The 26,371-nt window shown below is 34.2% G+C and overlaps 1 protein-coding gene across 2 annotated transcripts in view; it reads right to left on the minus strand.

The window, feature by feature from the left end:
- Nucleotides 1-4,081: 4,081 nt before the first annotated feature.
- Nucleotides 4,082-26,371, minus strand: part of LOC118740595 — a gene marked incomplete at its 5' end in the record, with an annotated part of 46,838 nt that continues 24,548 nt past the window's right edge. Inside the window, 2 exon segments of one of the 2 annotated variants that reach the window (XM_036472194.1) lie at nucleotides 4,082-4,762; nucleotides 18,147-18,254. In XM_036472194.1, the coding sequence (XP_036328087.1) occupies nucleotides 4,610-4,762; nucleotides 18,147-18,254 (261 nt within the window). 2 annotated transcript variants of the gene reach the window in all.

Here is a 26,371-nt window from a genome sequence, read left to right on the forward strand (position 1 = left end):
TCTTTTGAAGCTTGACTAATTTTTGTGTACCTTGTGCAAGCTGTGAAACTTTTATGCATGTGGTTTCTGCTTCATACATATATATATATATATATAAATGATTATTGAAAATAAATAAATAAACGTATATAAGATGCAAGCAACACCATTCTGAATTTTGACCGCAAAATATGCCATCAAATCGTAATTTAATCATGACCTACTGAAAATCAGCCATGGCTAGGGATGGCAAAAAAAGTTTAAAATTCGATATATAGTCATATGATTAATCACAAACCAAAAAAAAAATTAATTGCAATTATTGAGATATAATCGATTAATCGAATTTTTAAACTCATTTTTTTTAAGTGAGTATTCACAAAAACACTTTTCCATAAAAAATTTCAAATTCTCTTGTTAATTGGCCTTAAATAAACAAAAACCTGTACACTGAGGAAACAAAATTTTAGAATTAAAAAAAACGTGCCAAATTTCAAAAAAATACGCATATGAAAGAGCATCAACCCAAGTCGTTTTAAATTTTAGTTGTGAAGTGCACAGATGCTTTTTCGTAAAACGCCATCCGTGCAGTGAAAAATTCTTCATTTTAATACGGGCGTATTTGAATTGAATATTTCCATTATACGTAGTGTATGTATAATGGAAAAATCCATTTCGTTAACATTTTCCACTTGATTTAAATACGAACATTTTTAAACGGAAATCAAGTCAAATTTTTTTATTCTTACAACGCTTTTTTTTCTCAGTGTATTTTTAGTGGCGAATAGTTTTGATAAGCGTTTTATTGCCAAGCGGTTGCGTTTCTCGGTGGCTGTAGTACCAGGTTTTAAAAAAGGTGCACACGATACACGTAGGTACCAACTAGGTATTTCTGTAAATTCGCTATAAATTTTGCTGGGTGACTTCAAAATCGTCAATCGCATAAAGGAGTGAATATTGGTCACAAGCGAAATTCAAAAGTGAATAAAACAGATGTCGAATTTCGAAAACTGGGCGATACTAAATAGTTATAGAAAAGGTTTGAAATATAGGGCGAAAGGTGAACTAACTATATTTCATAGGTGCGGAGGATATTTCATGTTCGGCTTCGCCCGAACTTAGACTACTTGCCTTGTTTTCAATAACTTTGTTGCATTTTATTTTTATTATTTTAATTGCAATGGCACTTTTTTCACATCAGCAGAAGAGTTTAAATCTCAATGTATGTATTGTCCCCTAGTGGAGCATAGTAACACATATAATTAAAAGTGAAAATCCCATGCCTTACTATCAAAACAGCAGCGTCTGCAAAAAAAAATCCAAAATATTTCACGAAAAGTGCGATTAATGTAAAAATATCACGCTTATAAATATTTAATATTAATTACTACACACACACATGCATACACACAAACTGAAGGTGGCTTTTTAATTGCATGTCTATGTTGACACATAAAAGTTAAGGTGGTTTTAATATAAATGTAATAAAATTGTAATTAAAAAGCTGAAAGTAAATTGGCTATTTAAATAAATATGTACTGAGATAATTTTATATTAAATTTAATTATGTAAATAAAGGTGGTGGGCAAACATAGACAACTGACTATTATTTATTTATTTTTTTGTGATATTTAAGCAAACACCAGGCGACAAAATATTATCTTATAATGCAAGAGCTGGCTAATTAATCAGTAGATAGTACCTTAATATTTTTTCATGTCAAAGTGTATGAAGAATAACTAGTGAAGCCACATGGCGTTAATACACCCAAAAATCGAATTTCAAAAACTTAAAAAATATTCCAAACGTTAGTCAGAGTTGTTAGAGATCCGAGTGCCGTTTCTAAGTGAAGAGCAGTCTCGCATTGTGCATGTTTTTTTCATCGAATTTCAAATCACGCTTTACCGATTAAAAAAGTTATTAATTAAAAAAAATAAAATAAAACTTTATCATACATTTACAGGCTAAGGTCTCTAATTTGACAACTCATTTTTGAAATTCGTTTTCAAAAGTATTCTTAAACTAAAATTTTCTTAAAACTCATCACATGTATTTTAATAAACTGATGGCATAATTCGAATTTGAATTTCAAATTCCGTAGTAGAATTCCGCAACATTTTCTCTCGCAGAATCGATACCATTTTTAAAAACCCAATGGTTCTTCTTTGAAACTTATGATTATTGAATGTGTAAATTCAGAATGCACTAAATGATCTGGTGCTTTAATTATTCATGAGATAGGTTGGGATAAGATCTCCTAGATCGCAGTGTTCCTTGTATTATTTTTAAATATTTGAATAACAAAAGTAAAAGCTGATTCCTATTGAATTTTCATGTAAACCACCGTGCGATAAAAACAAAAAAAAATTCAAAACACACGAAACAATGGCCCAATAATAGTAAAGCTGCGTTTTCAGTTTTTCACTCTGACGCCAGGATTTTTTAAAAGACTTTGAAATTTTAAAGATGTGACTAATTCAAAAAATTATTAAAAAAGGTGGAATGTGCAATAATAATATAGGTACCAAATGAAAGACCAAAGTCTGTAAAATTGAAAAACATTAAATTTTTTTTTGTTTACAAGGATGAATAAGTATTGAAAATGCGCTTTTATTTAATTTTATCTTTTTAATCTAACAAAATTAGGAGGACGAAATTCGAGGATGGGTCGTGTGTATATTAGTCCTTAATATATAATTTTTCCAAAAGTAGGTATTGCAAACTTTCAAGGATATTCAAGGATACAATTTTAAAAGGAAATTTTCAATACCTATATTATTACATTAAACGAGCAATTCTCGTATACATATATATATATCCATAGGATTCTCGGAAACGGCTCTAACGATTTTGATGAAAGTTTGTACACAGATAATATTTTGGATTTAAAGGTTTTATGAATAGGCACTACCTCCGAGAAGACTCGTATAAGGTTGCCACCTATTCGAAATTAGTTACAAATTAATTAAAAAATCATAATATGGGTATCAAATGAAAGGTATTTTAAAGATCCCTAATTCAAAAATATTTTATTAGGGTTGCCACTTATTTTGAATCGTATACTTATTTAATTTTTTGTTTAGAACAAAAATAAAGCATTACTATTCATGTGTACAAAGAAAAGGTTCTTGAGCATTGCTCTCCCTAGATACAAAATGTTACCCCTAGGATAATAGTGTAAGGTTGCCACTTATTTTCGATACTACACAATTTATCTAAAACATCGCAATATGGATATCAAATAAAAGGCATTGTTGAGCACTTTGGTCAGAATATATTTTCCATCAGGGTTGCCATGCTTCTATGTAATCCATATTTTTATTTTATTAATTTCAATCAGAATTTTTGTTTTTAAGTATACACAGTACATATACGCTCAAGATATGTGCCATACATTCCAGCGTATTTCGGAATAGGGTTACCACCTAAATTTTGGGGTAAGAAATTTACTTAGTAGATATCGAAATGCAATTTTGTTTTTGCAAAATATTTTTTTAAAGCTATCCAAATCTTGGTCAACCTGGTACTTCGAAATTATGCACCAATAAATTTAATATTTTTTAACTTTACAGGATTTCCTCTTTACTCTTTATTATATCGAATAACTAGAAAAAGTGTATATATTGAATAACATGTATAAAAAGAAGCTTTAAGCATTGATCTACTACGTTGCGGTTTTCCCCGGGGAGTACATAATTTATTATATTTTAAGACGTCCACCAAAATATTTCGGAAAACTATTAAGATTTTTTTTTTTAAATCTATAAGAAAGTATTTTTATTCAAAAAAAACTCCGATTTTGGAGTTATTTTCAAATCGGTCCAGCTCACGTAAATCTTAATATTTTTCCGAAATATTTTGGTGGACGTCTTAAAATATAAAAAAAATTTATAATTCCAATGGAAAAACGGTACCGAATTTTTTTTTTTTTTTTTTTTTTTTGTATGAGGAGTGATGCAGTCTAATGTACATGTATCTCTAAAGATCTAAACAATAACCAGCCTGCATTTCTCGCATAAGTTCGCCCCAAAAAAAATGAAACAAAACCAATTGGATGAACAGTAAAGACATTTTTAATACACATATCTACTATATTTATATTTGAGGAATAGCTTGAAGTGGTTTTGAAAATAGCAAATAATACATATACACATACAATACAGATAACAAAAAGTATATGGAAATAGAATTATGTATTGGTAAAATTAAAATAATTTCTATCAAATAAAAGTAATTACTAGCGATTCTCGTTGCTTAAACTAACAAACGATAAATCAAACAAAACAATTCAACTTTGCTAAAATAATCAACATTACAGCTAACAAATATTAATTATAATTAGAAATACTTTGCTGTTTAACACGAATAAATGTATGTTTGTATGTTATTTTTCTAGCCATGTAAACACAAAAACGGAAATGGAACTTATTTGTTGAAATTTTTATAAATGTTTTATGCGCGCTGCAGCATTGGTCGCCTAATTTTCGTTTATTTAATATTTGTAAATTTTTCTTTGCATTTATTTAATATCACTCTTTTCATACACATATACATACATATATACATATGTATATAAATTTATCTATGTATGTATGTATGTATGTGGCGTTCAATGCTTTTTAACTGCAAATCATGTAGCATCATCCTTATCCATACGATCCTCAGATATACTCGATCGCTTGCCATTAGCGTGGTGATGTTTAACTTCATCTTGACTGGAGACAGTGATCTTTGAATTACTTAGATCGGTTTCTTCGGGTATCACTGTGGTAGTATCTTGATCCTAAGTGAAAGGGAAAGGAAAGAGAAATAAATTTAGAGTTATTGATGGGCGTTAAGCTTTTTGTTATATTCAATAGTGCACATGCACTTAAAATTGTACAAATGTTACAAACAATGTGTCTGTAAATACAAATGAACATATTTATTACAGGGGAAATTTTAAAAGGGAATAAAAATGTAAAGCATCTAAATATTTAGTATAAATTTATGTACAGAGGGCGGAATAAAAAGTCCACATTCCGGTCAAGCAGTTGGCATGGCACACAATCAATGCTAATTTTAATTATATTTTGTTAATAACAGAGTATACATACAAATATGCACATATGGTTTCGTTTTTCCATCGGAAATATAAAATGTATTATATTTAGGACTTCCGACAAAATATTTCGAAAAAATATAGGGAATTAAGTTAGCTGGAACTATTTGAAAGTACCTCCAAAAATCGTGTTTTTCATAAATGAAATTAGTTTTAAAAAATACTTTTTTCTTTAAAATAACCTCAGATGATATTAGAGTTTAAGCTTAAAAGGTCTGCATAAAAATGTTACAAATTTTTATCAGCGGTATCAAAATAATGCGATTTTTTGAGGATCCAGCTCACAAAAATCTTAATATTTTTGCGAAATATTTTGACCGAAGTCAGTAATACTTCTTATAATTCCGGTAAAAAAACGCAATTTTTTTTTGTGATCAATCCTAATGTACATACATTTGTTTAAATTCATTGTTATATGCCTTATGTCTAAGAATTTTTTAGTCACTCTGATTTATTTAGTATCACGAATAGGTTCAAATTAATAAATAACGAGTTCATGCAAACATATTTCCAAATATGGCAGTTTTTATTCACAAATAAACAATGTTTGCAAGTATTTACAATCTACTCAATTAGCGAGCTACAAGTATTATGACTAAGAAAATCCAGTTTCAGTTATGTTAAGAACCACCAAGTAAACGCTTAGTGTTCGGTTGCTGTTGAAGAGCTTACTAATAACTAGAATTGGCCTAATGATGGGTATTCTTACATTCTTTTGTATTTAAAGTACCAATTTTCGGGATGTCTAAATTCTAAATTAAAAAAAAAATGTTTATAATTTATGGTTTAGGAAAAACTAAAGCAATTAACACCTTAACTTCTACCTGCCTCAACTCACCTCACCTTAATTCACCTCAACTCAACTCAATCCACCTCACCTAATCTCTGCTCAACGAAGCAAATCACGAATCAATTTTATTTCTGAAAATCCCGAAGAAGCCCCTAATAACCCAAAACAGCATCGAAAATCGATAACTTTTCCGAAAGACCCGAAATAGTCCTGAAAATACCGAAGTAGTCTCGAAAATTGCGAAATAGCGCCTACAATCCTGAGGTAGTTCTGAAAACCCTATATAGTCTTGAAAATCTTAAAATAGTATCGAGAAACCCGAAAATTCCGAAATAGTCTTGAAACCCCTACATAATATAGTTCCGATAATCCAGAATAAAAAGCTCAAAGTAGTCCCAATGCCGAGAATGCCGAAGACCTTTAAAATCCTGAAATAGTCCCGAAAATAAAGAATAAGTCCCAAAGACCCGAATATCCCGAGGTAATTCTGAAAATATCGATATAGTTTCGAAAATCTCGAAATAGTTTCGAGAACCCCAAAACTACGAAATTCCTGATATAGTTCCCCCATTCCCGAAGAGGTGTCGAATCACAAATAGTTTTGAGAATCTCGAAAATATAGAGACACTACCATTTTTCGATAATTTTTTATAAAGATATATGTAGTTCATACTACTCCCAAAAAAAAAAAAAAAATCTCTAAACTTTGTGCAACTTACTTTTCAGATTTTTTTGCAAAATTCTAAGTAAGCATTTTTATAGCCCATTCAATTTTAGTATAACAGTTGCATTAGATAAAGATTAGGGATATGAGCCACCTAACAGTAGTACGGGACTTTTTTTTTATGATTCTCGAAAATCCCGCGATAGTCCCGAGAATCCCGAATAAGTCTTGAAAATAATAAAGAGGCCCGAGAAACCCAAAAATCTTGAAAATTCTTAAATAGTTCCGCAAATCCAGAAGAAGTCCCAAGACCCGAATATCCCGAAATTCTTTATTTTTACATTACGCCTGAGCATTGTAAAGCCATACTACATTTACATAGTTACAAATCCCTAATACCAAGCGAAAATTTAGGCACTTAACTGTGTGCACAAATAAATTTACAATCACACCCGAGCAACTACACCATACTGCCACGAATTTCTGTTTGTTCTGCATACTCAGATTGCATAGATTTTTGCTTTTGTTTTACACTTGTATTCCTTTTATTGCTTCAACAGCTTTAATAACTAACTGTTGTGGCGGAACGTTTTCTATATGATCAGTCACCACTTTTAAATTTCTCATACCAGCACATACACAGCAGCCCAGTACGAAACAAACACCAGACGTCATGAAAGTCGCCTTAAAAGCATAAAGAGCATTATAAAGAGCGAAATAACTCACACTAGAAGCTTGATAAACCAAGCGAAATTTCAAATTTCTTCAAGCCATTAGGGTTGTGTATGGGGGTTTTGAGTCTGCTCCTATATACTCACTTTCTTTTTAATCCTTCCCCAGATGAAATTTCTTTAAGGGAAGTACGTGGAAATTGCGCTGCTTTTTCTTACCTTCTAGATGACCGTTGCCTGACTTGGGCAATAAATTCGTTCAAACACTTCAAATCCCCAGGATCTCTACGCGAGCTGTGTATGATAAGGGTATATGTATTCCCGAAGGTTAGAGGGTTGTCAAGGTGGTGTTTATACCGGAGGCCGGAAAAAGATCTTACGTTTCTAATGAAAACGGTGGAGCTACTGGTTGACCTGCACCTCCTCGAGATCGATCAACACGCTTATAGTAAATGATGGTCGGTAGAAACTGCATAGGACAAAATTTTAAGGTTGACGGCAGAAGCCTTTACTCATAAAGATTTTGTCGTAGGATGCTTCCCCGGTATCGAGGGGCTTACTACCCTGTCGGAAGTAATGCTTGCAGAACTATCATGGCAGTATGGTACAGCGCTTGCCTGCATCGCACAGTTAATAGGGACTTTCCTCAGGAGGGAGTCCTCTTACCCTTTCTCTGCGTCGTAGTCGTCAACGATCTGCGAGAGGAGATGGAAAAACGCGGTTGTCGGGGAATTTCCTACGCAGACGATGTTGTACTTATGGTTAAACTTGGTACTTTTATACCCGTTATTAACTTTCACAACGGTATCTTAATTTGGTTACAAACTGGTCGGCCAGAAGTGGCCTCGCCATCAATCCCAGTTAGACAGAACCGATCTTATTGACTAGAAAGTATAAAATCCCTGCACTGGTCGTCCCTCTGTTGGAGGTCAGCACTTACAGATATCTGCCAAGGTCACGTACTTAGGCTTGATCTTCGATAGGAAGCTGCAATGGAAGCCGAACATCGAGGAAAAAGCAAGGAAGACACCGAAATGGCTGCTAGGAGCTTCTTCGCTGCCAAATCTCCAGGGCGAATTGGACCGGGCGTAATTTCTTGAGAGGGGGAGCAGTGGATTTCATCACGGATCACGGACGGAGGGGTATTCTATCGAGAGCTTTACATCAGTACTAAGTTCCGGATTCAGGACTAAGGGATTCTGTTTCAGGCAAAAGTGGATGCTATTAAGGAGGCAGTATAGTCGCTGCTCAGAAGTGTGATGACTTTAGAGAGGTGGGTGTTTATTCTGATGGCCAAGCAGCTATGAGGGTCTTAAGTTTATTGGAGGTGCGCTCTAATTTAGTTAAAGGACGTCTGCCCTCTCTTTCAGTTGCGTCGGAATAGTCCTGTATTAGGTTTATATGGGTTCCGAGTCACAGCGGCATTGCGGGAGAACTTTTTGGCAGGCGAATTTGCTAGAAAGGGTACCCTTGAAATGTTATTGTCGAATAAGGAGCGGCTTGGTGTGCTGTCCAATCGGTATCAATTCAGTAAGGCCCGGAAGATGACGAGATGGACTCACCTAAACACTAGATTCTTAGGTGTCCAGCTTTCGCGAGGCTAAGGTTGAAATACTTTAGCTCTGGGGCATTGAGATTGGCAGAATTCGTAATTATATAATCGGCTCGAGAAGTTGTATCGATTAAGTATTGGGTGCCGCTCAAAATGTGGTACCACAAAGGATAATCTTTTAATTGCCAAAGTGAGTTTCTTACTTCTGGGATTGCCACCAAACCTAACCTATTGGGATTATTGAAGTTATGACAAACCGGTTGAGGGAAATTTAAACAAATATCAAATTTATTTTTTTTTGATTTTCTGGCCGCTGTGTGGAAGTGTGACTAAACCGCTGGCAAAAATCACCTTATTCGTAACGAAATTTTCAGGACGTAGGAGAGAAAAAATGAAGAAACCCAGACCTATTCGGTCAGCACATATCAGCTATGTATATGTATGATTCGCTGACGTTATTGTCCTTGGTGAACCATTTTCAACTGGGTACAAAAATTCGACCATAAATCACATTGAAGCTATTTTTCCAACTCCAAATAAATTGCGTAGAAACAAATAATATTGAAATTCATATAAATACTATTTGCATATGTGTGTAAAATAAAATTCATAGTCATACACAAATGTGCATGAGTTTTGAAGTATGTATATTTGAGAGCAGGCATGAGTGCATATGCATTTACCTATGCTCGTATAGGCATAAATATAAATACATACATGCGTGTGTAATTTCTTTGCTCAGCAGTAGTGGCATAGTCAAACTGCAATATGCGCAATTGAGCAGCTGCATTAATGTATGATTGCATACAAAGTGGAAAATATCAAACGCTGATGCAAATCGAAATAAACAGACACCTACACATACACATCATTCATATGCATATGCAAAGAATTTTGAATAGGTACTGTCATATCCACAAGTGAATACAAAATACATACACACCCTCAAGCTTATATGCAACTTATAAAATATGGTACAGGCAAAGTGCAACGCCATCGCACCGCAGTGACGGAAGTGCCTGTATTTAATGTTGGTATATCTGTATGTCCATATGCGTGCATGTTTAAGTAAAGTGTGCAGTAAAAGTGTTTGGTTGGCGAAATGGAAATCTCATTCATTCGCTTGATTGGTTGCACTTCTGCTATTGAAGGATATCTATGCTGTAGAAGGAAGGAAAAGTAATTGCATTTGATATACAGCACAATAAGGCAGTTATGTACATATATGTATGTATGTTGTCTGTACATTCGGATTGTCCTTAAAAATATTATAACATCAAGGGGCACGCTTTTTCGTTCTGCGTAAAAAATCAAAACATCCACTAAAATTTCCAAACTTTAAACACATTTTTTATGGTCGTAGGGTTGGAAAATTTAAATATTAAAAAAATCGTGTTTATGAATCTATATGAGCAAGTTCCAATACGCTGAGTTATAAAATTTTTAAAAAACGAGTTTATAAACTTATATGAATAAGTTTCAATGCCCTGCATTATAGGTGGGCAAAGTAGAAATTTTGTCGAATTTTTGCGATAAAAAAAAAAATTCAAACCTTAGTTTAGATTAAAAATTTTTTTCGAATTTTTATCTTATTTTTTCAAATAGTGTTTCTGAACTTATATAAATAAGTTTCAATGCATTTAATTGTAGCTGATCAAAGCAGAATTTTTTTTTTAAATTTTTGCGATTTTCAAAAAACTTAAATTATTTCAAACCAAAATTTTTTTTAAAATTTTTTTTTTCGTAGATGTCTTTATTTTGTACTTAAAGGAAAATAAAGGGGTGCCCATACATAATTTAGAAGTCAAATACAAAAATTTTAATTAGAGTTTTTTACTTTATATAGATAAGTTCCAATACGCTGAGGTAAAGCTAATCAAAGCAAAAATTTTATCAAATTACAGCGATTTAATTAAAGTTTTTTAAATTTTCTCTATACTTTTTTATTTTCGTGTATGTCTTTATTTTCTACCTAGAAGAAAATAAACGAATTCAAGAATGAATTTCAAGAAACCAAAATTTTAATCGAGTTTACGAGTTAATATGAGTTTCAATATACTGAGCTGATCAGTGATCACCGTGAAAATTTAGTCGATAAAAAAATTCTATCTCTAAAAATTTGTTTACAATTTTGAAACTTTCGTAGATGTCTATATTCTGTACGTAAAACCAAATAAAAGGGTCCGCATGCAAAATTTAGATGTTGATATTTTTAAAGACCACCCTAATAACCCATATATGCATGTAAAAGTGTTGAGCACTAAGATAACCTCCCTGCCGGGAAACCACGGACTAGTGAATCAAATTTCTAGTTTCATACTAAGTCTTTATCGCCAAAAAGGAACTAGTCTGATAGGAGCTAGATCCCCACCAGTCCAAAATCGGCGAAAAGTCGTACTTTTAAGAAACTAATTTTTTTCAGTTTCTTCACTAGAAATCTATATCTAAAGTGACGAATTTAGAACTGGTTCGGAACTATCGAAAAAGAGATGCAGCAGGTGGCTTGTTTACTTTACATAGATATGTGTTCGGCGGCTTTTTCGTTCAAGTTCGCTTCTATTCTGCATTTCGCAGATGCTTTTTCATAGCTTGGTAATACAAAACCAAAATTTGTGTTAACATTTCAACATCTTGAGACCGTCTGGAATCTAACAGCGAGCACCTCTGCAAACTCAGCTACAGCTAAAGGTATGTAAACGTACATTTCTTACAATCATTCAAACAAATTTAATTTCAAATCGAAAACACATTTCTTTCAAAATAACTTAAAATCGCACACACGGAAGGACCAAAAATATTGAAAAATCATGATACTTTTTTCTTTCGTCTGTCGATTTTAGAACTGGTTCGGAACTATAGAATATAGAAGTAGTTCGGAACTATCGAAAAAGGGTTGCAGCGGGGGGCGATTGACACTTCCTAGGACATCGCCATTTTAAATTCGCCAGTTGCTTGCATGCAAAACAGATTTATCGCGAACCAGTACTGGGTCTAAATGTACTAGAAGCGCACCAGTTCAGAACTAGAGATTTTCCCCACAGGGCTACGAACGAAAAGTTCGTATGCTCAGCTGTATGTTTGTATCATTGCTCTGTTGTAAGTTTAGTACCACAAAATAATTTTGGGTTGAAGTATTTTTTGCTATTCCGAAAACGAGGTTGGCTCAGTTACTTCAATTTTTTGAACACCCCCATCCACTAAGGATACACAAAGAAATACAAGTACAAAATTGAGTTAATTGCACCGAATTATTTGCATTGTCATAACAGGAGCGATGAAGACTTGCAGGGCAATTCTGGCAACTGTCCTTCAACTCACCACAGTCTTTAGAAAGGCAAAAGTCTTTCGTTAGACAATTGTCAATTCTGGCAACTGTCTTGAAAGCTATTTACCGTATTTCGAATTACTAATTGAAAAATATGCTAACGAGGAGGTCTTAGGGTGCGTTCACACAGAAAGCCGAGCAGTGCAGAGCGAAGAAAGGCGGATCGAAGCGAATCTCCGGGTGTTCACACTGAATGAAGCGGAGCAGAGCTTTTCTCATGAGCTCGGCTACAAAGATACCACAAAACTTACCGTCAATTAAAATCCGAGAAAATATTTGCTCAATTTTGTTAAAAAAATTAGTTGAAAAATTCGTTTTTGTTTGAAAATGTTAATATCTTCTTTGCAATACCGTCATGAATCTGAAAAATTTAATAGAAAATTTAAAATCAAAAACTGCTTTACTTTCAGCTCTAAAACGCATCTGAAAAGGCTTGCTGTATGAACACTTTCATTTACCTACAGCAGTTTGAAAGCTTCACTAAGCTCAGCACGGCTTCGCTGGGCTCGGCTCCGCTCTCGGTGTGAACGCACCTTTGGCATTCGCCTTTTAGCAATAAGTTTTTCAAAAATCATATTAAAATAAAAGAAAATTAATAATAAGTATTAATAAATAAAAGAAAATCGAATTAAAAATTTAAATGAAAATAAAGCAAGAAAAAATAAAAATATTTTTAAGAATTAAATGAAATTAAGCATATATATATATATATATATATATTTATTTTTCTTTTTAAAACAATAAAATCTAAAAATTAAATTAGGAAAAGTAAAAAATAAATCAAAACGAAGGAAATTGTAATAACAAATTAAAAAGAATATAAAGAAATTTCTGTTTAAAACAAAATCTAAAAGTGGAAAAATAAATTCAAAGGAAACAAAAAATATCATAAAAATTAAAAAAAAATGTTTTTTAAAACAATAAAATCTAAACATTAAAAGAAAATAAAATTAATAAAAGGAAATCAAGTAGAACTAAAAAATAAAAATAAATAAAATATGTTGCTAAAAATTTTATGAAATAAAAACAGATTTATCTTTTTTAGGACCGTTTTTTTTCAAGAAACCTTTACTTTAAGGCTCACTTAATATTTAAAGATAGCTTTCAAATATATAGCTATGTCTAAAGTAAAGCATTTCTATTATCGGCATTTGTAGTAGTATATTTCTTGGTTGCAAACCAATGTAACCTTTACATATAAAGTGAGCTTTAAAGTTAAAGGTTACATAAAAAACGGCCCTTAGACAATAAAATCTAAAAAGTAAAAATATAAACTAAAAAAATAGAAAGAGTTTTAATTAAAAAAAAAAATAAACAAGTTCCTAAAAATTAAATGAAGTCAAAAAATTATATCCTCTTTAAAAGAATAGCATCTAAAAATTAAAAGAGAATTAAATTAATAAAAAAAATTAAGGTAAAATAAGAAAACAAATACATAAAATAGTTTATAAAAATTAAGCAAAACTAAAACTTGTATATTTTTCTGTTGAAAATATTACAATTCAAAAAAAAGAGGATTCGAACTCAGATCTCTCGAATTGCACGCCAGTGCTCTGCTCACTCGGGCATTGCGACTGTCGGAGCGACGCGAGCTACATAAATGCAGTGATCGGACTTTAAAAAAATTCTGTGTGGTAGAATCTGGAAAATAATGTGGTGGATTTCAAAAAAATGTGGTAGATCTCTGGGTTTGGATCAAACTTTGTACAAAAATTAAAAAAATTCTGCAAGGTTTCACCTAAATTGCAAACTTTTTAATTAGACTCTAAAAAAAATTTAATTTTAGTATAATAAAGTGCAAGATAGAAGTTGCTAAAAATTGCGTTGAGTTTTGGCAATTTTTTTCCTTGACAGTGTAAAGCAGTTCCTTTCATATCAAAATATTTTTCGAACATATTTTAAGAAATTTCTGCAACCTTGTGGAGTGCTGCCAGCTTTTCTTTTTATCACATCACGAAGTAGCGAACAAATGTGGCACGTCCAGAAACAGCTAATTGGGATTTGCCGATTTTGACAATTCTCAAGTAAAAGTAAACAACGCCTCAGAAACTTTAGATGCACTTAAATTTGCTAATACTTTCACAAAAAATGCCGTTTTTTAACATTTTCGCTATTATTTAATTCTTTTTATAAATCATATATTTTGCAATTTAATACAATAAAACCACGGTTTCGGTCGAAAAATTTATTACTGAGAAAATTTACTATTCCGGGAATGCGGAATCTTGTATTATATCATTCTTGTTACCATATACCGTTTAGTGTTGGACAATTTTTGCTCTTAAAATCAAGAAAATTATGTCGAGCGAAAATAAAACTACACAAAAACTCGAATATGTCGCAAATCTCAGACCTTGAGTGGTAGATGTGGTAGATGCTCAGAAAAGTGGCAGATCTACCACAATGTGGTAGAAGTCCGATCACTGCATAAATGATATGCAAGTGATTTCTCTTAAAATAGTTTTTCACCACCAGTGGTGAATGAGAGAGCTTTTTTCTTAGACTTTTGTACAAGAATAAGAAACGTCTTTTCGCTATCTTTCCAACCAATCTGTCCTTCGTTTGCCTTACGCAAAACTTTTTAGATACCATGTTATGCAGAATTGCCCCATTGCTCTGCTGATGCGCTCTTACTTTTCGATTTTACTTTTCATGAGAGCTGGATACTAAGCTTATCTCAAGAGTGCAACAACAACAACATTTTTGGGGGCGGAATGACTCCAACTCAGGTCGAAAACCGTGACCCTTATAGTAAAACTTCCATATCTTTTTCCATTCTCAGGGAAAACATTTTTTATGGCCATATTAAATTTTTGTGATTTTTTTACTGAATGTTTTTAGAATAAGTAAAAAATGGATAAAAATTAGAGATAATAATAAGTAGATTGGCGCTTACACATTAAGTTAGTAGTAGTGGGTCGTTTTTTCGAAAGTCTGAATAGAGGTATTCTCAGAAAAAATCTTTATACAAAGGACGTAAAAGTCCATAAAAAAAAACAAATATGCCCCCTTGAAATATGCAACATTCATCTAGCCACCTCGATGCTTCCTTATCAAAAATGCTAATCCGGAAAATGGCTTTCTAGAACATTTTAACCCTCCAACGACCGCCCAAATGCCATTGTATCTAAACTTATCGAAAAAAGTGGTCAAAACGACCCTTTGGTGAGAAAGCTAATGGGTAAGAATTTTCTGCAAAATTATTCCTTGTGATATTTTACTATATGCACCCAAACTACATATTTCGCTCCGATATGAATTTTAACCCTTTATTTCCATTTATTCTAAAAACACATAAAAAAATTACCTGAGGATGCAAACAGATTTAATATGGGTTTAAGTATTTTAACCTGGGTTTTGGCATCACTTCGCCTCCGAAAATTAAATTTAAAATTCTTTCAGACTTTTAGTAACGTTTAATTGATACTTAACAGCTATAAAATAATTGTTTGAAATATTTTCTTTTATTAAAAATTATATTACACTGCAACTGGAAATTGTTAGAAATTTCGGAAATCTTTGCATAAACTCAGCACGGTGAGGGACTGGTGAAATACAATATATGCTTATAGCGTACGCTAAAATAAATTAAAAATATAGGAGCCACAAATATGGCATATCACATAAAGCCCTTTGTTATAAAATACTTCGAATGAAAATTTCAAACCAAAACACAATCTGTTTTTTTTTATACCTCCAAACACGCACGAAATAGCAAAGTTGCTTTTCAATGAAGAAAAAAAAAACTTGACGCTTTCATAAAAACGAAGTCAAGTGTGCTCAAGAAGACAACGCACCAACGCGAAACACTTTCTCAAGTGCTCTCTATAAAAACGCTTTGTTGCAAAAGAAGTCGAGTATGGCGTGTGTGTTTGTATGCACAAACAAACATATATTAGACTGTACTACCTTAAATCCAAACAAAAAAAAATTCGCCGTACAACTCTAAGTCTGAAGTATTTTTGCAAGGCAATTTGGAGAAAAAAAATGTTTGGGCCGATTCTACGGGTCGCACTTTAACATTTTTCGGTGACAACTATGGGCATTGGGCTATAAAATATTTGTTTAGTAGTTCTACAGGAATATTGAAAATACATTCTTAGCAAAAGTTACATAAGGGTGGTACGTAAGATGGACGGACGATCATACGGTAGAGCCACTCTATCAGCCTTCAGCTCAATGCCCATGTTCTTCCAAAAAAAAGCCTGCTACAGGCAAACGAAATGGTAACAAACTTTTTCAAATCCTTTGGTATTTTTGCATTATTTGACCAGCTTAATCCAATGCTGTTGGTTCGATGCACATCACCTCCAACTTTTTGAAATTTGTTGCACTGTATTATGTGTGAAAAAAATACATATTATTTTGAGACTTCTTTACATTATAAAATTCTTTCCGTATCCAATAATAATGCGCAAGATATATTTTTATAAATTTATTTAGTATGAAAGTCTTTTGTTTGAGTCTTTAAGGACAAGACTTGTTCTGTACCATTTCGGGACTAGTTCGGGATCATTTCGGAACAAGTGCGGGAACTATTGGGATTCATTTCGAGACTCGTTAGAACGCAGTTCGGGCGCAGTTCTGGACTAATTCGGAAGTAGTCCCGAAAAAGTACCGAAATAGTACCGGAAAGTACTGAACAAGTCGTGTCCTTTAAGACATAAAAAACTCTCACTTTTAACAATGATGAAAAGACTTTTTTAATAGGGGTATTCTCGATCCGTTACATGTGTTAAAACAACAACAAAATTATCCAATCATGCTATTTCAGCTATCTATGCACCCTGCTAGACAGAAAGCAACGGATCGAGAACACCCCTAATGTAAGTAAAAAAAAAAGTCGTTTAAGACTTAAAAAATTTATCTCGCTGATAATTATTATGAAAATACTTTTAAAATAGGGGTATTCACCTAACATCACAAACTGCCGATAAACGTGATAAAATTATAAATTTAGTTTATCGCGTTATATGAATACTTCCAATATAAGTCTTCGAATATTAGTTATATGTAGATGGCTATAAAACTTTTTATCTTACTATAATAATTATCAATTTATTTTTATTCTTTTCTCTTATAACAGTTATGTCTCTGGGAAAAAATTTCGAAATTGCCCTCCAAAAATAAATTCACCTCAGGGGTGTACGGCAAACTTCTATCCGGCACGCTCTAATGTACATACATACATACATATGTATTTATGTACGTAAATACCAGTAAATATTTTTGTATAGGCACTCGAAAAGAAAGTTGCACGCTTTTCAAAGCATTTATTGAACTCCATGTGCAAGTACAGTGGGTACATTAAAGTACATACATATATGCAAATGCATTGCAAACAAGTAACATATGTATATACATGCGTACATAAATGCACATGTATGTATGTATAAAAATATATTTTTAGAGTAATGCATAAAAATTTATCAAAAAAGGGAGTACAAATTTTACTTAAAAATATTGCAATTTCAAACTTGCACTCAATATGCAAACGCGTAGCAAAGGAAGTTGTTTTGAATTTCAATGGTAAAATATTTATTAAGAATTGCAAATGGACGAAAAAAAAACTAATTCAGAAAATAACAAACCGCAGGTATTGTCGCACACGGCTTCTAAAGCCGGCATTTCTGCACTCAAAAATATTCCCCGATGACATGCAAAACAACAAAAAATATATGTAAATATTCACAATGTATTTCAACAACCATACTATATACATTTAAAAAAAAAAAGTTAAAAAAATACAAAAAAATAAAATGTTACTTTGGCGGCAGCTAATGGACGACATGGCCAAATATAGACCTACAGCTATGCGCGCACCTGCAAGCCGCCGCATAAATGCAATTGCCAAACGATGCATGCAATGCGCAACCAGCAACGTGCAACAGCAAAATACACAACCACAACAACTACAACTACGATTGCCATTACAACTACCTACACCTACACAATAAACATGCACATAACTGCATGCCAATCACTTGAACTCTTTATTTGTGTGTGTGTGTGTGTGTGTGTGTGTGTGTTTGCTTTCTTCTCTTTTTTTTTCTGTGTACATTACCATCAGTATTGTGTTGGGTATAACGGATAAATCCATCGCTGGTATAGAAGTTAACAAACCACTCGGATACTTTTTCATGCGACTGGGGAAAAAAGTCGATTCAACACCCTGCGGTGGTAGTGCGAGTGAGTGCGGCACAGTGGAAAAAATTCGCCAAAGCAGCACACAAAACAAAACAAAAAAAAAACAAAACAAAACAGAACAGAAACAAATAAATTAAAATAAAATAAAAGCGCAAGCAGCAGTAGCGTGTACAAAATACGTACATATATATAAGGGCGTAGCCAGGAGGTAATTTAGTGGGGCAAAGGTAAATATTTCAATAAATACATTATTTTTTCATTTTTTTGTTAAACCATTTTTATACTAACTACTTAAGTAGAAGTACGCCTCGGATTTTCAGCGAACTCTTAAATTACACCGGCACAAAAAAAAGTTGTGTGTGCATTTAACCAGAACCTCCTATCGACATGTTATTCGGCCCGCTGAATCCGAATCTGAGGTCCGTTTGACTCGTATACCCTCAAAATTTCGAGCAAATTGAGCAAAACACAGATACGAATTCAGCGGGCCTTCTACATATCTTCTCATTGGTCAGAGCCAGTTTAAAGGCGCGCGTTGCCAGCAGACAATGTCCCATTGGAATACCTACCGGTAGCCTAGCGTCATCCCTCTTGAGCGAAAGGACATAATCCTGGACCCTTTGCAGCCTTGCGTTTTATTCCATGCCTTCTGCGCTTTCCCCATCACGGACAGGTTGCGTTCCCAATTAATCTCTTGGAGGGAAATCGGCATTTCCTCTATCAGCATGGTTTCCGACGAAGCGCCCTCTTTGGCAAGCCAGTCTGCCTTCTCGTTTCCCGCAATGCCGGTGTGTCCCGGAACCCAATGTCGATGTACTTCATTATTGGTAATCCAGAGCTTCTCTGGACTGCGCCACACTTCTAGGGAAAGGCTGTGCGATAGTAGCGAATTTATCGCAGCCTGACTGTAGATATGTATAAAGATTAACCTGCTTATAGGATTTACTGAGGCCGAGCCAGCACTTTTCATGCCATTAAGCCAGCCTTCGGCCGCTATAGTTGCTTCGAAGTTCGTTTCAAAGTGCCAATCCGGGATCACATAGTCAACTCGACCGACTTGACGCTATACTACTGTGACCGTAGGACCTGCAGGCAAACAGCCCCATAAGATGAAGCCTGGTGGCAGTTTATGACGCTATATTCTTGGCCGATAGGTCCGCCGCCAAGAGGTGCTACAACATGGTATACAGTGCTGCCGTTGGTTTAATGCTAAGTATCTGTCATGTTTCTAGGAAATGTTTTCTTATCCATTGCCGGCCACCAAGCCAATACCACATGGAACAGTATCGGCCTTACTATCTCCCTAATGATCCGATGAGAAAGAGAAGGTAATCATCTTTCTGCATGCATAGAATGCCACGGAGGCCACTTCTCTACATTGAAACGCAACGACAGCTTACTATCCAGTATTATTCTGAGATACTTGGTGATTTACTTCACTTGGAGGATCACCCCATCCAGCTTAGGCTTAAACCAGTTCGGAATCTTGTATTTCCTAGTGAAGAGTAGCAGATATGTATTTTCTCCATTACGGATGTGCGCTTGAAATAACCGGGCTCTCCATAGGAAAGGTGCTTCTATCCAACTGATGGTTGGGCCTTATAACGAAGAAGAAACTTCTCATCGACGGGATAAAAATGAGCAGTGGGAATCGATCACCCAATCTCTTCATACCTTTGCAGGTTTGCTACTACCGCCCTAATGTCTCCTATTTCAACTTTAGTTATTTAGTATACACAAGAATTATATTAACCCCTGCTGCGAAATCTGCATTGAGTCAATATCGCTGAGTGTGTAGTCGTCCTAGTAGTCGATGAGCTAGCGTTGTGGTAATTATTGATTCCTCTTCTTCACCACAGAATCTGAAAATGTCTGTACTAGAGAGGCCAAGTATGTGCATGTGTTTGTTGTACGTAAAGTGCCAGTTAGTGCTAGTTAGCAGAGCGCAGATTGAGCTCTTTTGTCACTTAAGCAAAGGAACTTCTTTGAGTGATGGTGTCCCTCCAGCTTGTCCACTTGTTGATGTCCCTTTTGATGTCGTTGTTGTTGAATACAATAAATGGGCTAGGTCCAACAAAAGGTGTGTCTCCCCTTTTTTTATCTTGGCATGACACCCAGATTAATAAAACCTCATTCTACGTGGCTAAATCATTTATTGCTCTATGGCACTCTATAAGGGTTTTTGATGAGAGCAAGTATCTATCTAGAGCTTCCTGGACAGATTGGCTATCCCAAAATATGGAGATTTTTGTTCTGACATATTGCTTGTTTAATAAGACGTGGGTGGTCTCAAGTATAGCAGCAAGTTCCGCCTGGAATATCATTGCGTCTTCACTTAAGGGAAAAGATGTACAGAATCGCCCATCGATTTATCAGTATATAATTTTTGTGAATCATCGTGCAGCCACTCGGGGTTTCTGCTCCAATCTTCACGAGTGGGAAATATGATCTTGTGCCTCTTCGTAGAGCTAAGTAACGGATCAATTTGGTCTGAGAACAGGATTTTTACCGTAGTGACCTCCTTTCCCTTTAAAATTTCTAGGTGTCCGACAAGGTTGCCTTGTTTGAATATATTGGGTGTTCTTTTCATCGGCCCTGCTTCAGATAGACACGCAAGTCTCTGGATCTTGCACAATTTTTTAATATCTGTTGTTTGACTTTGCACCATATGAGTACTCCGTACACTATTGTGGGTTTGACCATCTGAGTATAAGTCCAGATAGTCATTTTGGGATTGAACTCCCTTATTTTTCCCACAAATCTGTTTAGCGGTAAACAGCGATTTTGTTGCTATGTTAATAATAGATTTACGATGTCTCTCCGAAGTGAATTTTCGATCCAGAGTTATGCCTAGATATTTGACCTCCTCCCTTAGGGGAATCACAGTATCATTTATGTTTAGATCTGGAAAGAATAGCTTAATTTTTCTAGTGAAAGTTATGATTGTAGTTTTGTTGGGATTTATCGAAAATCTCTCTTTCCCACACCAATTGTAAGTTATGCTTATGGCGTCTTGCATCAAGTCCCCTAATGGTTCTTTCATGGTCTTGATGATATGGTTTAAAATCCTTTCAGGGACTTGATCATCAGCCAGTATATACCACAACAGTGGAGATATCCCTCCTCCCTGTGGACAGCCTTTTTCAAGGTTCAGCAACAGTTGCATTATTCCAAGCCACCCTGACGCCAATTAACCGCGCCACTATTGAGCTGTTCCGCTACAAAAAGGTAGGAAAGAGAGAGGTATGTATATTTAAAAATAAGAAAAGTGAGGCAGGACTGCGGCGCGAAATTAAGAATAGCGACACAGGTAGTTTGACGAAAGAGAATGCTGCGCTTGCTTCAATGTATCAGCACAGAATAACGTAGGCCTCATGTGGAAATGTAGAGCATAGTTACGAACTCACAATTTGTTTTTCTTTTTATTATCAATTTTTTTAATCATCTCATAATTTATTTCATCATAATTTATTCATCTTATAAGTTTGAAGGAGGACCGCTACCCATGATGATCCTACCTGGCTACGCCCTTACAAATTTACATATGTACATACAGTATAAGCATGTGAAAGCAAAATAAAATGAATGAAATAAAACAAAAAGTTTCAGCATTAAAATAGGATATACGAGTAAAATGGTGTGTACGCGCGAGTGAAGCAAACAATTTTAGGTGGCGAATAAATTGGCGGCACGAGAAAACAAAGCAGATTTATAAATGAAGTGTGGAACGAACAATTAACACCAATGCCAAGCCACGCAAAGCCAAACCAAGCTCGCCGATTCAAATACGTGTACATTGCAATTGTGGCGTAGATTTCATGATTTATTGCATTTAATATACATATGTATGTGTGTATGTATGAAAAATGCTTCACCTGAAGTGAAATTTATTTCTCTTTTCTTTAATTAATTTCCCTTTGGTGCGAGGCCAAAAATTTGTACTTGCCTACATACATACATATTTATGTAGGTAAATTTTTTTTTTAAACTTTTCAACACACTCATTTTTATTGTATGAAAAGCATTAATAACAGAGGTCAACAATATAGAACAATTTGTTTGATGTCGAGTTATTTCAATGAGGCAAATGTGTTTCGTTATATATGTGGTGAATACACAGTTGAAAAGTTCCCAGAACCTGCAACAGATTTTAAAAAGTTCTTATTTTGCCTCCTTCAAATGGAATAATGATTTATCCACAAGCCGCGGATAACCCAAATTTTTTGTAAACAGTGCTGCGATTTCAAAGGAAAGCCAAAACCCTTTACCCAAGAAGAAGTAAATAATATTGTTTTTTTTCCTTGTTCAGATTACAAGTCTTTATTCTGGCAATGGGAATGTCGTAAATCCACGCTTGATTTCAAGAGATAGAATTGTATTGCCCCGCCTCTTTGTATATAAAGCTGGGTCTTATAAAACAGGTTATTAGTTTAGCAATCAGTTTTTTATATACATATATATTTTTTTTTTCTTTCTTTAAAACAAAAAAATATTTTTATTTAAGAAAGAAAAACAAAAAAAAAACAATTAAAACACTGCAAAGATCCTAAAAATTAAATGAACTAAAAAAAATATATTTTTTCTTTTTAAAACAACATAATCTAAAAATTAAGAGAAAATGAAACTAACAAAAGAATGAGAAATTAAATAAAAAAAAACAGAAAAAATAAATAAAATGAATTTTTAAAAAGTAAACGAATTTAATAAAAAAAAATATTTTTTTTTATTTTATACGCAATAAAATCTAAAAAATTTGAATAAAATTTAACTAAAAAACTAAAAAAAATAAATAAGTTCCTAAAAATCAAATTAAATCAAATATATTTCATTTTAAAATAATAAAAACCAACCCATTAAGGAAAATTCAATAAACAAGAAATTAAATTAAAAAAGAAAAATAATACATAAAATAAGTATCTAAATTGAACAAAAAATCCGGTGTGCAGGGACTCGAACTCAGATCTCTCGATTCGCAACCCTGTGCCTTGCCCACTTGGCCATTGGGATTGTTGGAGTGACGCAAGCTAAATGATATATTAGGGCTTTCTCTCAAAATAGCTTTTCACGACCTGTGGTGAATAAGAGAACTTTTTTTCTAAGACTTTTGCGCTGGAATAACAAAAGTCTTTCAAACTATCTTACCATCTGGCTTGCATTTATCTTACAAAAGACTTTTTTACTAGCTTAGCTTAGAAATAGAGCCAGTAAAATGAGCGATATCTTGCCCGCGATAGGGTAGGTCAGTGACAGCGGTAGAGCTCAGCACTCTCAATTTCTACTTCGTTGCGGCGGCTTCCGCAAAAGTGCTTGGTCCGCAAGCCCATTCTGCCAGCATGCCTTCCTATCAAGCAAGCAGTGGCCAGTTATAATTCTGGTCACTTTCCTGACAAGAGGGCGCTCTAACCGAATGACTCCGTCGGATATTTTATGGTCGAAGCTGGGTCACATTTGTCTAGTCGTCCCACGATCATCCGGTGGTAAGTTTTCGTTAAGACGCAAATCATATAAAATAGGTTATGTCAGCCGCTACAGCTTCCGATTTTAAGTCGATGGATAACTGTGCACTATCTCGTTGAAGACGTTCCTGCGTGGCAGATTTGGAAAAGATTCGATACGCTAAAGTAAGCCTCTTTTATGGACACGATCTAGGCTCGGAAGACACTGCAATGGTCTGGCAGCCTAAAATCGAGGTCTAATGAGAAGTCGTTCGAGTGTACCCCATATCCTATTCTTAGCTTTAGTTTAGAGTCATATGGTTGTAGAGTTATCTTGGTGGCCCCAGACCGAATCTTTCTCTCAGTCCTTCCTCGAAGGGATACGAGTGCATAACTTGTTTCGAGCTTTAGGGGCGGTGTTATGCAGAATGGGGAAATAAAAGTATTGGGTAAAGGAGTTAGAATATTGGTATGACCGAATCTGGTGTATTTTCATTCCGGCAGTTCATTAAGCCTTACAAAATTGTAGTTTGCCTGCAGTTTCCCGGGAAGAAGGTTTAAGGGTATTTACAAGGTTTTAGTGAACGGGGATAACAGCGCTCCTGTATCTAGAAAGCATGTCGCTCCTTGAACTTTGGGGAGTTTAGAATTAGCGAGCGTTGTGATGATCCAGCGCACTTTGTGAGGCCGATTTGTAGCTGTAGACGGCGCACAGTGTGCCCTTTTTCAATTTTAGCGTGCCAAAAGTCGTAACTATTAAATGGATGTACCTATGATATTGATGTTACGTCGGATAAATCCACACTTTGCGACAACCAGTAGGAGTGCAGCTGCAGAAAACGGGAATTCATACGAAAGCAGCAGACCCATTTTAAACGAAATTGACAACAGATCTTACCGATAAACTCTTTTAATCTTTCATGGTCAATGCCCCTCCCACCTTAGCTAAAATATATTTCATTACAGCGCCATTATTATCATCTTTTTTGCCTTAAAGCCACTCGTCAAAAAGTGCGCTTCGAATGACTGCCATGTTTATTAATGAAAATCAAAAAATTGTGCAGACTTGTGCAAAAAGTGCTTACGAAATCTAAAAGTAGAAATATTCCTTATTAGTTTGCATATAAACACCAGATTAGATGAAGTTAGATTCGAAAGATCTGCTCCAGTAAAAATCTTAATGTTTTCGCAATTACTTACTTTTTGGAATATTTTTTGTTTAAATATATAGCGAATTATCAATCTTCAATGCAGCTTGGAAACTTAGTATTATGAATTTATTAGAAGGACTTAGCAGCCGAATATTTGTCAGCCAGAATGCCAAAAATCACGGCCATCGGAAATTATTTTATTTTGGACTTTTGGCACGCTAATATTGAAAAAGGGCACAGTGTGCGGCGGTAATGTTCTAACCGGACCGCTCCTCTGCGTTTAGTTGTCAGCTCAGTTAGTTTCCAGTTAAAAATAATGCCCAACTATTTCACTGCATTTATATGCAATGGGCCCGTATGCATAAAAACTAAGCAATTGCATTTTCTTTATTTGAGCAAATCGAGTAAAGGGTCTGAAATTTTAAGAAAAAGCATTTGCTTAGGTTTTATACATACGGCCCAATATTTTTCTTACATACCTGATGAGAAAATGTCTTGGTCTAAGCAAAGAAAATATTAAGGCGAGAATTTTCGATAGCCCACAAATAAGAATATTAGTAAAGGGTGCAGATTTCTTAAGTTCCGTGAACGATTTAGAACGTCCTGCCTGGACTTCAAATTACTTCGAAATCGGTCGTCCTAACCAATTCCCAGACAATCTTGGATTCTATAGCGAAGAACAAGGTCAAAAGTTTTTTACCACTATACTTCAATCACGAAAGTCGTTAAAAAAGTTCTTATGTACATAATGACGTAAGGAATGCAGTTTTTGAAGGAAGTTTGTGTTTTTCTGAACAAGTCTAGAAAACGAGACACAGGAAATACAAAATGTTTCTATTTATGTAATCAGTATAATATATATATGTAGTTGTGTTGAACTCGCGAAATATTTTTGACAACACAATTTTTCGCTTTGGAAAAAAGTATAAATTGACAACTATGCGTAGATATATCTTTCATGTAATTTTCCCGAAAAAAACGAAAACGAAAATGAAGCTAGGTATGAAAAAAATATTTCACCAACACCCTCAAAAATATGGAATAGGCCTTGTCCTAAGTTTCGTCCGAAAAAAAATTAACCCGAAAATCTTTCATTCGCCCATAGTAAATGCAAGGAAATGAAAAGTGAAAAGTGAACCGGTTCGGAGAAAACTAAACTCATGATACGGCTGAATCTGATATACAAAATTTAAAAATTCAACCAAACTTGCTGCGAAAACTTTTTATTCAACTCCCATTTTCCATATGCAAAACTGAATACTGCAATTCTGCCATTAGGCCGTACTACCTTACAAGCAAACAAAAAAAAGTATGCGGTCCAGCCTTGAGTTTTATATATTTTTGCAAGGCAATTTCTAAGAACAACTTTGTTTGGCCGATCCTGATATCGATAACTTTATCGATTTTGCAATCGTTATATATATCGATATATCTATTTATAGATATTGTTATCGATAGAATAATCGATATTTTTGTCTAGATATTTATAAATATTGTTATTGATGTATTTATCGATATCTTTGTCGACATATTTTTGGCCGATCTTGATATCGATA

The sequence above is a fragment of the Rhagoletis pomonella genome, unplaced genomic scaffold (assembly GCF_013731165.1).
Source record: "Rhagoletis pomonella isolate Grant_MI unplaced genomic scaffold, Rhpom_1.0 Rhpom_scaffold_00006, whole genome shotgun sequence".
Classification (NCBI taxonomy): Eukaryota; Metazoa; Arthropoda; class Insecta; order Diptera; family Tephritidae; genus Rhagoletis; species Rhagoletis pomonella.